General features: G+C 43.0%; 1 protein-coding gene across 1 annotated transcript in view; it reads right to left on the reverse strand.

Moving 5' to 3' along the window:
* The window catches only part of AS3MT (arsenite methyltransferase), a 41,255-nt gene extending 29,711 nt beyond the window's left edge, over nucleotides 1–11,544 (reverse strand). The window contains 7 exon segments of the mRNA XM_027851634.1: nucleotides 428–509; nucleotides 3,211–3,292; nucleotides 7,493–7,621; nucleotides 8,938–9,019; nucleotides 11,006–11,064; nucleotides 11,151–11,364; nucleotides 11,523–11,544. Coding sequence (XP_027707435.1) covers nucleotides 428–509; nucleotides 3,211–3,292; nucleotides 7,493–7,621; nucleotides 8,938–9,019; nucleotides 11,006–11,064; nucleotides 11,151–11,364; nucleotides 11,523–11,544 — 670 coding nt within the window.
* Nucleotides 11,545–13,996: the final 2,452 nt, after the last annotated feature.

The raw sequence follows: 13,996 nt of genomic DNA on the forward strand, positions 1-13,996 counted from the left end.
AAGTCATCCACATAGAGGTGTGGCAAAAGCCAAGGGAATAGATAAGATCAGTGGGAAAGAATTACATTGAGAGAAGAAAGCTAAGGACAGAACCTTGAGAAATGCCCCCACTAGGAGTTAGTGGGGTGGGAGGGGGCTAGAGGAAGAAAAAGAAATCTGTAAATGAGACTAAGAAAGAACAATGAGATAAGATGGAAACTGGGCCTTTTAACTAATGACCTTTCAAGGAGAATACTCCAAGATAATTTCACATTGATGAGTCCCTCCACTTTGTGATTAAACAAGACAAGACTTTTTTTTAAATCCTGTTTCCAGCTTGCTCTCACAGCTATCCTAGAAGACAATACAAAGTCTAAGATTTCACACTGTAGTTGGAGTGATCATTTGTAACTTTTTTCTCTTATTACATTAAAAAACAACAACCTACTCCATAAAACTTTATGTACCTTGACTTCTGCAGGCAATTTAAGGCTAGCATAGACGTCAGTGAAGTGCAGCTCCCCTCCAGGCTGAAAGAGAAATTACTTGGTCCAAGCAAAGCCAAGTTTGGCATCAGTCTCCGAGGAAAGGAAAGTAAAATGGAGGGGGGAAAAACTTAGAAAACAAACAAAAAAGTCTCATCTGACCCTGTGTGTGTCAGTCATATTCAACTGTCTACATGAAGTCTATATTCACAAGTGCAGCCAGCTAAGTGAACAGGATTTTAGCTCAGGGACAAACTCAACAAGAAATAATTTTGGGTCCCAGGAAGGAAAAACCCTGGACTTTCCCACATGGCCAAATCTCTTGGCATTTGCCTGAGGCTATAATTCCATCAACTGGCCTTTCATTGTGGCTACACCCAATCTCTTCCACTGTCTTACCTCTATGTATGGCCCCCAGCCATTTCCTACCCTTAATCCTAGCTAGGCTCCATTCTCCCTTGGCCTCCAGGTCCCAGGAGTTCTGTTCACCCCAGCTTACTGGCCACTCCTAGATCCCTCCCATAGTCTTTTCTGTATATAAGGTCCATCTTGTCTCCATTAAGATGCTTAGATTCTTATAACCTAGCCACGGCTCAGATTCCTAAAATCTAGCCACTGCTTAGATTCTTAAAATCTAGCCAATAGCTTACTAATGTTCAGACTCCATAAGAATTGGCCCAATATGATGGATGTTCTAATAAACCTTGTCTTTGGCTGAAAGAAGGCTTGGGTTGAATTCTTTCAGGCAGGACCTGCGTGTTGTGATTTTGGGGTCCCAGCACCCCTGAACCCCTAAACTGCATCACATGGACTCCCATCTCCTAAAGAAAGATGATCAGCTGGTCCCCAAACTCAGAGCCATTGTCAGCCCAGTCAGATTCAGGTTGTTGTAAACCTAACAGTATACAATAACAGCAATGATGAAAATAATAGCAGTCCATATTTATATGCCTCTTACAAAGGTCTTTTCTCACAACCTACCTAGGTTTCTCCAGTCTTAGAAGCACCATCCTCAAAAATCTCAGGGCCTGGGTGCTCAGGATTCCTTTTATCTCAAGGGGATTGGAAGATACATTCCAAGGTCTCAGAAAACCCAGAAAGTTCAAAACTCAAAGTTCCCAAAGTCTTCAATCCTCTTCCAGAAGTGAAAATGATGAATCAATGCCAGGAAAAATGTTTAAAAGCCATGAGGCTCTTTGGGACTGTTGGCCAAAGTCTCTGTGGCAAGGAGTCATAGAAATTCTTTTACTTTGTTCTTGAATCTAGAAAGGAGCCTGGCATTCCTGCAAATAGGGCACAAGTCAACTACCATCAAGACATCTTGTAGCAGGAGCACCATCTACTCCACCTAGGCTTGGTTAGTTTTCTCCTAAAAGGCAATGAAACTGTTCTTGAGACTTAAGTGGTCCAGGGAGCTAAGGCTCAATCAGTTGCCATAGCTTTTTGGCTACCTAAGTATAAAAGCCCAGAGTACCAAGAGTTGAGGGCTCTTTAGGCAACCTTCAGGCTTGACATACCTTATTAACAAAGTGTGCCACTGTAATAAATGCAAAGGCATGGGAAACTGCCTTTCTTGAACAATTCTGTGTCCTTGCTGAATAGCCTTTCCAAGCTATCGTTAAGTAAACCTCCTTTGGTTAAATGTTAGATGGTCTACAGTTGTCCTGATCTGTATCTTGCCACTGGATCCAGATGGCTCCAGAGGAGAGAGTGAGGCTAGTGAGTTTGCACAGTTCTCCCACACTTAAATCCAATTCACTTGCAAGTCATGACACCACCTTCCTGCTGTCATGGTCCTCTTCAAGAACGAAGGACAAACAATAATCTGTGAGTAGCAGTAGTTGCTCCGCTGGGGACCCAACTGTCCAGCTTCAGTTGGGCAACACAGCTCCTTCCTTCCTTATTTCTTCCTTCCTTCCTTCCTTATTTCTTTCTTCCTTCCTTCCTTCCTTCCTTCCTTTCTCCCTCCCTCCTCTCCCTCTGTCCACATAGGGAATCATACCCTTACCAGCAGGTGCTCTGCCCAAAGGAATATAAATTTTGATCACTGAAACCTTGTAAGATATCTTGAGGTTTATGGGCTAGATTTCTTTTTTAAGGACCATGCCTTGAACCCAAATCATTCTCCGTGTCTGGTTCCGTTCCAATCTGTAGCCTAAACCACCAGGGACCCTGAGTCAGAACTGGTCAAATGACCCTCCTACAGAACACACTGCTTTCCCCACATACCAGTTCATACCCTCTGGAGAACAGGTCCTGCTTGGCTCATATCTACATGTCCATACAGCTTTGCCCCTGTGGTATATGATTATAATGGAATACTATTGTGCTATAAGAAATGATGAGCAAGATGCTTTCAGAAATACCTAGAGACTTACACGAAAGGATGCAAAGTGAAGTGAGCAGAACCAGAACATTGCACAAAGTAATAGCAATATTGTACCATGATCAACTGTGATCCTCCCATGATAAATGAGAGTGGTCTCCAGAACTGCTTTAGCTAGAAAGTCACAGCAGTATATGGGAAGAAAAATTTTTATTCATCTTCTTACACTTCCTAAATTCTTTGGCGTCAATGAGGATACTTACTATTGCCTCACTGCCATTTGTGAACCTGAAAACAAATCTGAACCTAGGGCTCTCTTGTTATCACTTTTTAATCCCAGAAGTAAATGAGAGAAACAAGTTTAGATCTCAGTTCAAGTAAGGGAAGGGAAGACCATGACTGATGCTCAGTGATCAATACTTAGTGCCCTATCTCCAGCACTCCATACACTTCCCACAGAACAATTTGTTTATTAAACACAAGATTAATGACACAATTCAATCTGGAGAGAAAAAAAAGAAAAACTTTCTTCCAACTTCTTTTTCCCCTGACAACATGAGCTCTCAAGTATATCAGTATGTAAGGAGGGCACATATTTCTGAGCTGCCTAAATAATGTTGGTTCTAACAATTAGGTGCCTGCTTCCTCTCCTGCTAACAGGGATGTTATAGAGTGAAGTGGAGAACTAGATTCTGAGTCAAAACATCCTAATATGAGTTCTAGCTCTACCATTTACTAGCTGTGTATCTTTGGGCAGCTTTGTGGTACCACAGTGCGTACAGCACTGGGCCTGGAGTCAGGAAGACTCATTTTCATGAGTTCAAATCCTGCCTCAGACACTTACCAGCTGTGTGACCCTGGGCAAGTCACTGAACTCTGTTTGCCTCAGTTTCCTCATCTGTAAAATGAGCTGGAGAAAGAAATGACAAACTACTCCAGTATCTCTACCAAGAAAACCCCAAATAGGGTCACAAAGAGTCAGACACGAATGACAGCATCTTTGGGTAAGTTTCTTGACCTCTAAGTGTGAGGGACTGTCTGATGTTGGCAGTTGCCAGTTGGGCACTGTGGCAAGAGTAGGGTAGAATCTGGGTATTTTGGAAGTCGAGGCAGGGGCTGTGGTAGGCGGAGTCGTGGTGAACTGGGATGGGCTGGGTACGGAGAAGCCCTGAGGCAGTGGGCAGTGCTATGTGAGATAAGCTGGGTGCAAGGAAGTAGCCGGAGCTTGTGCTCCTGAGGCAAGGGGCGGTGCCACGTGGGAGTGGGACGGCAGAGGACTGAGTTCCCTTTGCTTAGTCCCCTCCCTATATGCAACGTCAACCCCAGATGCCTCCTGTGACCTTCCTGACTTCCTGGGTTCCTTTGTGTAGCACTGACCCCAGACTCCTCCTTCCTGTGTCCTTCCTGACTTCCTAAGGTCACGTACTCTGTCTATGCACTAATCCCAGACGCCTCCTTCCTGTATCCGGTCCTAGCCTCCTACGTCACTCCCTTTCCCTTGGTGTGCTAAACTCAGACAGCCCCTTCTGGTATCTGACCCTACAATCATTGGCTAGTAAGCGGGCAGGGGAGGAGGGGCTAGATAGGTACTTAGGACGAGCGTGGTCAGATCACGTGCTCTCTCTTGGCTCCTGCTCTGTTGGTCTGGCCTTGCTGCTTGGGCTTGCTGTGATGGCTTGCTGTGATGGCCTCTGAATAAAGCTCTGGTGTTGGCGCCTCCCGATGGCTCGTCTCTGTGTGTTTATCCGGCTGAGGACCAAAGACTCGAGAGTGAGTATGACTCTGGCAGCCTGCTCCTTATAGGAGGAGAGGGTACGGAGCGGCCAACACAAGGTCGGCGCGGCTGGTACATCTAAGGTTTCCTTATCTATAAAATGGATAAAAGTACCTACCTTGCTTACTTCAATGTTTCACATCAAAGAGAAGATATACATGAAAATACTTTGTAATTGTAAAGCATCATATAAATAGAAAGGACCTTTTCTGTAAGGTTCTGCAAGACGGGAAGAGCACTTAACAGAATTCAATATTTTTAAATTTCAGGAAAAATATACTCTGGTTTGAGTTTCTGAGGAAAAAATAGGTTATCATTCCTCCTTTCTTTTTGCCCTGACTTTCATCATGAAAAAGCAATATTAAGCCTAAGACCAAATGCTCAAGTTAGCTATTGTATAAAATGCTTCTTCCTCTGTACCACCAGTTCTTAGCTTTTTTGTGTTGTAGACCCCTTCAGCTGTCTAGAGAAGCCTATGGAACCCTTCTCAGGATAATGTGGGGTTTTTTATTTTTATATTTTATTTTTTCCAATTACATACAATAACAATTTTTAACATTTTTAAAAAAATTAAGTTCCACATTTTCTCCCTCTTTATCCTCTCCCCTCCTTGAGAAGGCAAGTAATTTGATATTTACAAATTTACATGGCTATACATGTACAGCCATGCAAAACATATTTCCATTGAGTCATACTGTGGGAAAAAAAACAGACCAAAAAACCAAGAAAAATAAAGAAAGTAATAAAATATATGCTTTGATCTCCATTCAAACTCTATCATTTTCTTTCTCTGGAGGTGGATAGCATTTTTCATCATGAGTCCTTTGGGATTGTCTTGGATCACTGTATTGCTGAGAATAGTTAAGTCATTCATAGTTCATCATTATAATATTGTTCTTTCTGTGTACAATGTTTTCTCTCTCTTTTTTTTTTTTAAGGCAGTTGGGGTTAAGTGAATTGCCCAGTGTCACACAGCTAGTAAGTGTCAAGTGTTTGGTCTGAGTCCGGATTTGAACTTGGGTCCTCCTGACTTCAGGGCCATGCTCTATCCACTGCGCCACCTAGCTGCCCTGTACAATGTTCTCTTGGTTCTTCTAAATTCACTTTGTATCATTTCATGTAAGTCTTTCCAGGTATTTCTAAAAGCAGCCTGCTCATAATTTTTTATAGCACCATTGTATTCCATCACAATCACACACCACAACTTATTCAGTCATTCACCAATAAATAGACATCTCCTCAATTTCCAATTCTTTGCCACCACAAAAAGAGCTGCTATAAATATTTTTGTAAAAATAGGTTATTTTTCCTTTTTAAAAAAAAAATCTTAGGGCATCTAGGTGGTGCAGTGGATAGAGCACTGGCCTTGGAGTTTGAAGGACCTGAGTTCAAATCTGGCCTCAGACCAAACACTTGACACTAGCTGTGTGACCCTGGGCAAGTCACTTAACCCCAATTACCTTGCCAAAAAAAAAATCTCTTTGGCATATAGACCTAGTAGTGGTATTGCTGGAGGGTATGCACAGTTTGATACCCTTTTGGGCATAGCTCCAAATTGCTCTCCAGAGTGGCTGGATTAATTCACAACTGCACCAACAGTACATTAGTGTTCCAATTTTTCCACATCTCCTCCAGCATTTGTCATTTTCCTTTTCTGTCATGTTAGCCAGTTTGATAGATGTGAGGTGGTATCTCAGAATTGTTTTAATTTGCATTTCTCTAATCAGTAATAATTCAGAACATTTTTTTCAAATGACTATAGATAGCTTTGATTTTTTTCTTCTGAAAAATGCCTGTTCGTATCCTTTGATCATTTATCAATTGGAGAAAGACTCATATTCTTATAAAGTTGATTCAGTTCCCTATATATTTGAGAAATGAGGCCTTTATTAGAGAAACTCACTCTAAATTTAAACTCTAAAACCTCCCAGTTTTCTGTTTTCCTTCTAATCTTGGCTGCACTGGTTTTGTTTGTGCAAATTTTTTTTAATTTAATGTAATAAAAATTATACATTTTACATCTTGTCATGCTGTATATCACCTGTTTGGGTCATAAATTCTTCCCTTATCCATAAGAATAATGTTTTTAAATACATGAAATAAAACACATAGCATTTTGAAGAAACAAATTATATTGAAATCAAAATAAAAATACTTTTAAAAAAGAAAACAAGTTTATGGACCCTAGCTTAAGAAACTCTACTCTACACAGATGATGGACCAAATATCTTAAAAACCAAATCTAGGGGACCTTACTATGACTGTCATTTGAGGGAAGAAAAAGAGAGAAGGAATAAACAGTTAGATAAAACCTACTATTTGCCAGACACTGTGCTAAGCACTTTCTACAAATACTTTCTCATCATTAATAAGATGATCTTTTTTTTTTTCTGGTGAGGCAATCAGGGTTAAGTGACTTGCCCAAGGCCACACAACTAGTAAGTATCAAATATCTGAGGCCTAATTTGAGCTCAGGTCCTCCTGCCTCCAAGGCTGGAGCTTTATCCACTGTTCCACCTAGCTGCCCCTTAAGATGACCTTAAAAACAACATCCAGCCTTACTAAGCCTTACTAAGATGGTTACTTGGCCTTGATTTGGCAATAATCTATAGGAAAGAGGGAAATAGGGAAAAGACTTGAACCTTAATTCTTGGATGAATCAGGCATACATATGCCTGTTTAAAAAAAAAAAGTTGGTAAAAGCATGTTGGTTAAAAAAAAAAAAGTGACCTAGTAGGTGAAACACCCAATGCAGTGATTTTAGCAGCTTGTTGCTAAGTGTAAGCTTAAACGGTCTCCTTCCCTGTCGCAATCCATGTTGCAGACACAAAGTCCTGCAGTAACTGGCATTCATCCGTTCTCTGCCTTCCCCAACACTGATTGTTGTTCTGAACCTCTTGCTCTGATCTCTCAGAGAAACAGACCTACATGACAATGTCCTAATTCTCATCTTCCATTCCAGTCTCCCCCAGCTTTTCTATGTAGCTGTGAATAAAATTCACATTAGGAGTCTGGAAACCAAACTTTTCCATGTGGTAATCAAGGTATTGGCCACTTCTCCCTGGAGGAAAGAAAATATAGACGCCAAAAGTTAGGATATTTAAAGAAAAAATATACCACATAAATTTCCTCCCATAGCTTCTCTGCCAGTGGGAGACACTGCACTGAATCTATCATAGGAAAAAAAATATGCAGGGTTCCTGCTAACTCAGGTCAATCCATGGGGACTCATTTCCCCTGCTTGGCACCAAGGTCTTCCACAAACACGTTCCCTCTAACAAACATTTGCAAGATAGATTGGGGGCAAAGGGGAGATTCGATAACATTTCTACATCCTACCGAAACTCTAACTCTTTGTTCTGTCAATGAAGCCACAGAGAGTCAAGGATTCTCAACCCTGTGATGTAATACTTGACATTGCCGAGGACTGCAAAAGAGGATCTGTTGGCACTCAAATTATACTGGAAAAGATGCAAAGGCCTGTTTATGGAGAGGAGAAAGTGTTGGATTGGGAGTCAAAAAGTTTTGGGTTGGAATCCAGCCTCTGATATGTGCTAGCTGCATGACCCTGAGTGAATCATTTATCTGAGGCTCCCTGGGCCTCAGTTTCCTCATTTGGAAAAATGGGGATAATGGCATCAACCTCACAGGGTTGTTGTGAGGATCAAATGAGATCATGGATGTAAAGTGCTTTGCAAGCCTTAAAGCTCTGTATAAAGGTCAGTTATTACTGTTGCTATTTGTTAAAGGAATATTATTAAGAATACATTTACCTTCTGCCACCAAATACTGACCTCAGAGATCCAAGATTAGGTCTCTGGTGGTTTATTGCTAAGAGTGTAAGCTCTCTGGTAGTTTAGAGTAGAAAGAAGATCAATGTTGTTGTTGAGTTGTTTCAGTCTTGTCTGACTCACTGTGACCCCATTTGGCAAAGATACTGGAGTGGTTTGCATTTCCTTCTCCAGCTCATTTTACAGATGAGGAAACTGAGGTAAACAGGGTTAAGTGACTTACCATGATCACACAGCTAGCAAGGGCCTGAGGCCAAATTTGAACTCAGGTCCTCCTGACTCCAGGCCCAGCACTCTATTCACTGCACCACCTATCTGCCCTTGAAAAGTGATTACATTGCACCCAAGTTCTCCTCAGTGTGATATAAAATTTTCATGTAACAGGTCCGCATTTTCTGTTCCTCCTAGGCTGATGTCACTCTGAAGTTAGATATGATTTCCAGCATTGCTCACCCTCGAACTTAATACCTTGGCAATACAGGCTCATTGCACCTGAATAGATTTCTTTAATGCTATGATTTATTGTTTGTGTTCCCAAATAAAGTGTAAATGAATCCTGGGAAGAAAAAATCCCCAAGTAACCTCACCTGAGATTCTGTCAGATCTATTGCAGTGATGTGTCCTTTCTCATCAACCGGCTGGTTGGGGCTGATGGGGTTGGGATCTAGGCCCCAGAAAGGAAAAACCCTGGACTTTCCCACATGGCCAAATCTCTGGCGGTCCCCTGAGGCTATAGTCCCATCAACTGCCCTTTCATCGTGGCTACACCCAATCTCCCCTCCCTTGTCTTACCTCCCTATGGCCCCTGGCCATTTCCCACCCTTAATCGTAGGGAGGATCCATTCTCCCTTGGCCATGAGGTCCAGGTCCCAGGAGTTCTGTTCACCTCAGTCTACTGGCCACTCCTAGGTCCCTCCCATAGGCTTTCTGTACGTAAGATCCATCTTGTCTCCATTAAGATGCTCAGATTCTTATAATCTAGCCACAGTTTACTAACGTTCAAACTCCTTAAGAGTCTGCCCAATATGATGGATGTTCTAATAAACCATGTCTTTGGCTGAAAGAAGACTTGGGTCGAATTCTTTCGGGCAGGACCCACATGTTGTGATTTTGGGGTCCCAGGACCCCTGAACCCCTAAGCCGCATCAGGGCCATAGCAATCTCTACTACTTGTGCTAACCAAGGCCACAGCCATACTATCTGGTGATTAGAAAGCTTCTCCCTAGAGCCTGGGTAAGGAAGCTAGGTGGTGCAGTGGATAGAGTACAAAGGCTGGAGTCAGGAAGACTCATCTTCCTGAGTTCAAATCAGGCTTTCAGACACTTCCTAGCTGTGTGACCCAGGGTAAGTCATTTCACCCTGTTTGCCTCAGTTTCCTCATCTGTAAAATGAGCTGAAGAAGGAAATGGCAAACCACTCCAGTTCTCTGCCCCTCAAATGGAGGCCCAAAGAGTCAGATGCGACTGAAAAATGACTTAACACACACAATACATTATAAAAGGGAGAGGCTAGGGCTGGTACACTGAAGACTTGGGCCTTGAAGGATGAGTAGGATTTGGACAGACAAAGGTCAGCTAGGCTTCTTGCCATTCATTCACCAATTATAAGAGTTCCCACCTCAGTTCCTTTGCTCACAAGTCTCTGAAATGTGCTTCTATTCACTTCTGACCACTGAAATCCTACTGGTCCTTCAAGGCCCAGTCTAAACACCACATCCTCCATGACATTTTCTCTGATTTCTACCAGGCAAAAGTAATTTCTCCCTAACATCATCCTTTTTTATGACTGTAATCTCCTTGGGAGCAGAAACTGTCTTTTTTCTTAATACTTCTTTGTATCTCCAGAGCTTAGGACAGTGCTTGGCACATAGTTGTTTATTAATAAATGCTCATTGACTATATGACAAAACAGTTTCTTAAATACGGTCACCTCAGCTATTAGAATGAGGGTGGGGCCCTGTCTCTATCTCCCACAGCACCTAATACGGGGACATGCATTGTACACAATGTTGACTCGAAGAGGGAATGACAGAAATCACGCTGGTAAATTTGGGGGAGGGGAAGAAGGGCAAAGAGATATTGACAAGTCAGTCAATCAATCTATCAATAAACTTGAAATTATTGAATGCTTGGAAAAACAGGCCCTTTATAGATGAACAGATACATTTAATGCTTTGAGTTATGGTTTGTGTTACCAAATAAAGTATAAAAATCCTGGGAAGAACCTGGTTAGTACCAGCTACCATGCTAAAGGTAAAAACAAGGAGAGAGCTAGGCTTGGTTGCAGTAAAGTGCAGGTTACTGTGCCATGTATGGTCACTCTTTGGGAGCCATGTATACGTTACTCTTTGGGAACCCATATTGTATGGGTATACTCTTTGTATACTTAGTCTGGGGCTAGCCCTGATGGCCAGGCTAAGGCTTTTATCCAGCTTACAGTGGGGAGCCACTGAAGGTTCAATGACACGACCACGCCAAAGCACTGGAGGCACAGGCTTCTGTGGAGCAAAGGGCAGTTATGGGGGCTCCAAGGCCGCCCCTTCACTTAGGAGCTCTGCATCACTTCCTCATATACCAGGCGCAAAGCCTCCAGGACTTGCACAGAGCTGGGGCGGGCTGCTGTCATGAAGGTGTTTGAGTGAGATCCTCACCCTTCTTCAACACCACCCCATAGAAGTCCTGAAATGGAGAGGGCCCGGGTGTGGGGTGCCTGTGGGTGTCTAGGGCATGGGAAGTGCACGGGGAGCACCGCCCCTCTCCCGAGGCTTAGTGCCTGACCCAGATCAGCATCCCTACCCTGAACTCGGGGTGCCAAGGTCCCCGGGCCTGATGCCTGCCCCAGGCCCAGACCCCTGGCCCATCAGGAGCCCAATGCCCCGTGCTCTGGAGTCAAAGTTCACTTGTACATCTTGCCAGATCTGCAATTCGCTGGAGATGGCCGTCTCTGCGGAAGAGAAGGAAGGGGCTGCTCTGAGGGGCAGCTGGGAAGGACAGATGGGATGGAGGACAGCTGGGGAGGCAGGGATCAGGTGAAGAGTGTCTCAGCGACCCCCAGCTTCCCCCAGGAAGCCAAAGGGTGACCCTGGGACGAAAGCTGGACAGGGCAAGATTTGATCCTGAGAAAGGAGTATGCCTGGCAAGAGCCGCACTGACTACTGCCTCCCCTACCCCCACCAGTGTTGGGGCTCATCCTTCCGCTTGGCCAGCCCTTCCACACAAAGCTTTTCTCCGCAGAGCCATTAGGGACAGGCCAGTCCCTGCCCCACCCTCCAGCACCCAAACACAACAAGTCCTGTGCCAGTGCTGGCCAGGGACCCAGCACCTTTGATCAGACCATGGAGAAGGGAAGAAGGGAGGGCTAGGGCCAGTGAATGACCACACCCTCCAGACAGGGGTGGGAAACCTCATCCTCAGGGCCACATGTGGCCCTCTAGGTCCTCAAGTACGACCCTTTGACTGATTCTAAACTTCACAGGACAAAAGTTTGGATTCAGTCAAAGGGCTGCACTTGAGCACCTAGAGGACCTCATACAGCCTCAAGGCTGAGGTTCCCCACCCCTGATCCAGAACAACCAGGCTGCATCCCTGACCTCCTTTTCCCATTATTGCCCAGATGGCACTTTATTACTCCACTTTGTTTTCAAGGAACTATTAAACATCCCCTCAAAGGAACTGTGTCCTAGCTGAGGAAGATAGAATTTCAACGAGTCTATTTTTAATTAGCAGAGACCAAGGAGCTGTAACCGGCTGGTGAGGCCCATACTAATGGCTTTTCAAAAATGCTATGGACATGTAAATGAGCAGTCTCACATTGTCTCTGCCTTTCTTTAGAATTCGACTGCCTTTAAAGTTGAGTAATTAACTCTTGGAAACTTCAGGGATGGCTGCACTTTGGGATAAACCATTTTAATGATGTCTGTGATTTGATGTTTCTCATACTGTTCCACATCATTATCCTGGTTTAACAAGCACATAGTATAAAGCCATGTGCGCTGTGAGAAACACAATTATAAATAACTATGGGTGCTTTCAGAACCAAAAAAATGCATGTTTGCTATCACTGTAATAAAAGAAAAAAATTCCTGGGCAGCTAGGTGGCACAGTGGATAGAATTCCGTCAGGAGGACCTGAGTTTGATGAGGCCTTGGACACTGGACACTTACTAGCTGTGTGACCATGGGCAAGTCACTTAACCCCATTGCCTCACCACCCCTCCCAAAAAAAAAAAGCAAAGAAAAAAAAATCCAAGAAGCTGTCTATCTGTATGAGGCGGCTAGGTGGCCTAATGGATAGAGAGATGGCCTTGATGGGCCTAGAGTTGGAAGCATTCCACTGAATTCAAGTCCAGTGTCTAACACCTACTAGCTGTGTGATCCTGAGCAAGTCACTTAACTTCTGTCCACCTCAGTTTCTTCAACTGTAAAATGGGGATAATAATAGTCCCTTACTTCACAAACAAGGTATTTATAAAGGGGTTAGTATCGTGCCAGGCACATAGCAGGTGCCATAGAAATGCTTATTCTCTTTCCTATCTGAGCCTCAGTTTTATCTATAAGATGAGCATAATAATAGCACCTAACAGATTGTTGTGACAATCCAACGAGATTGCTTAGCAAAGCACTTTGCATAACTTAAAGCACATTACATAAATGCCAGCTACTATCATTCTGTAGCTCATGAGTTATTGCTTTATAATATTATTAAAGTGGTTAAAGCATAGCTAAAACACCTAATTAAGCAAAGACCTATTAAGTGCCTACTGCAAGCAGAGTGCTGTTCTAGGTGCTGGGGCAGATAGATTCAATTAAAATTTTATATTAAATTATATTTTATACTTGTATAAAACATATATTTGTATATATGCACATATAAATTTAAATATGTATATAAATGTTGTTTTTCAGTTGTTTTAGTCATATCCAACACTTCATGATCCCATTTAGGATTTTCTTGGTAAATCTACAGGTTTGCCATTTCCTTCTCCAGCTCATTTTACAGATGAGGAAACTGAGGCAAACTGGGTTAAGTAACCCGCCCAGGGTGACACAGCTAAAAAGTGTTTGAGGCCAAATTTGCACTCAGGAAGATGAGTCTTCCTGACTCCAGGCCCAGCATTCTATCTACTGGACCAGCTAGCTACCTATTTATACACACACATACATATGTACCTATAAATGCATGCATACATGTACATATATACGTGTGCACATAAAAAGGTGTGTTTATTTATTTATTTAGCCCTGCCGTCATGGGGCTTACCACTCTGACTCGATAAATTTAATATTGTGTAAACAGCATGGTGCTTCATGAATGTAGCTCACATTATTATCTTAGTGCATTATCTGTTACATCATTTAATTTGCTCTTTCCACAAAAATCCTACTAGGTGGGGTAAGTGCTCTTCTCTTTTTAAGGACAAAGAAACAGACTCAAGAGACAAAGAGATTAAGGAGCTGCTGAAAATGGCTAAGCCAGCCCTGGAACCTGGTTCTCCTGACTAGCATGCACTGGCTACTGAAGCCGACTGAAACAGATTTTGCCTGAAAGACACAAATGATGTTTCATAAGAACTGAAGTGTACATTGGACTTCTGTTTGCTGCTGCTCTATTGAATTTCAGTTAAAGTACAGTTTTCTCCAAAG

Source organism: Vombatus ursinus, unplaced genomic scaffold, assembly GCF_900497805.2.
Source record: "Vombatus ursinus unplaced genomic scaffold, bare-nosed wombat genome assembly UNPS02009205.1, whole genome shotgun sequence".
Lineage (NCBI taxonomy): Eukaryota > Metazoa > Chordata > Mammalia > Diprotodontia > Vombatidae > Vombatus > Vombatus ursinus.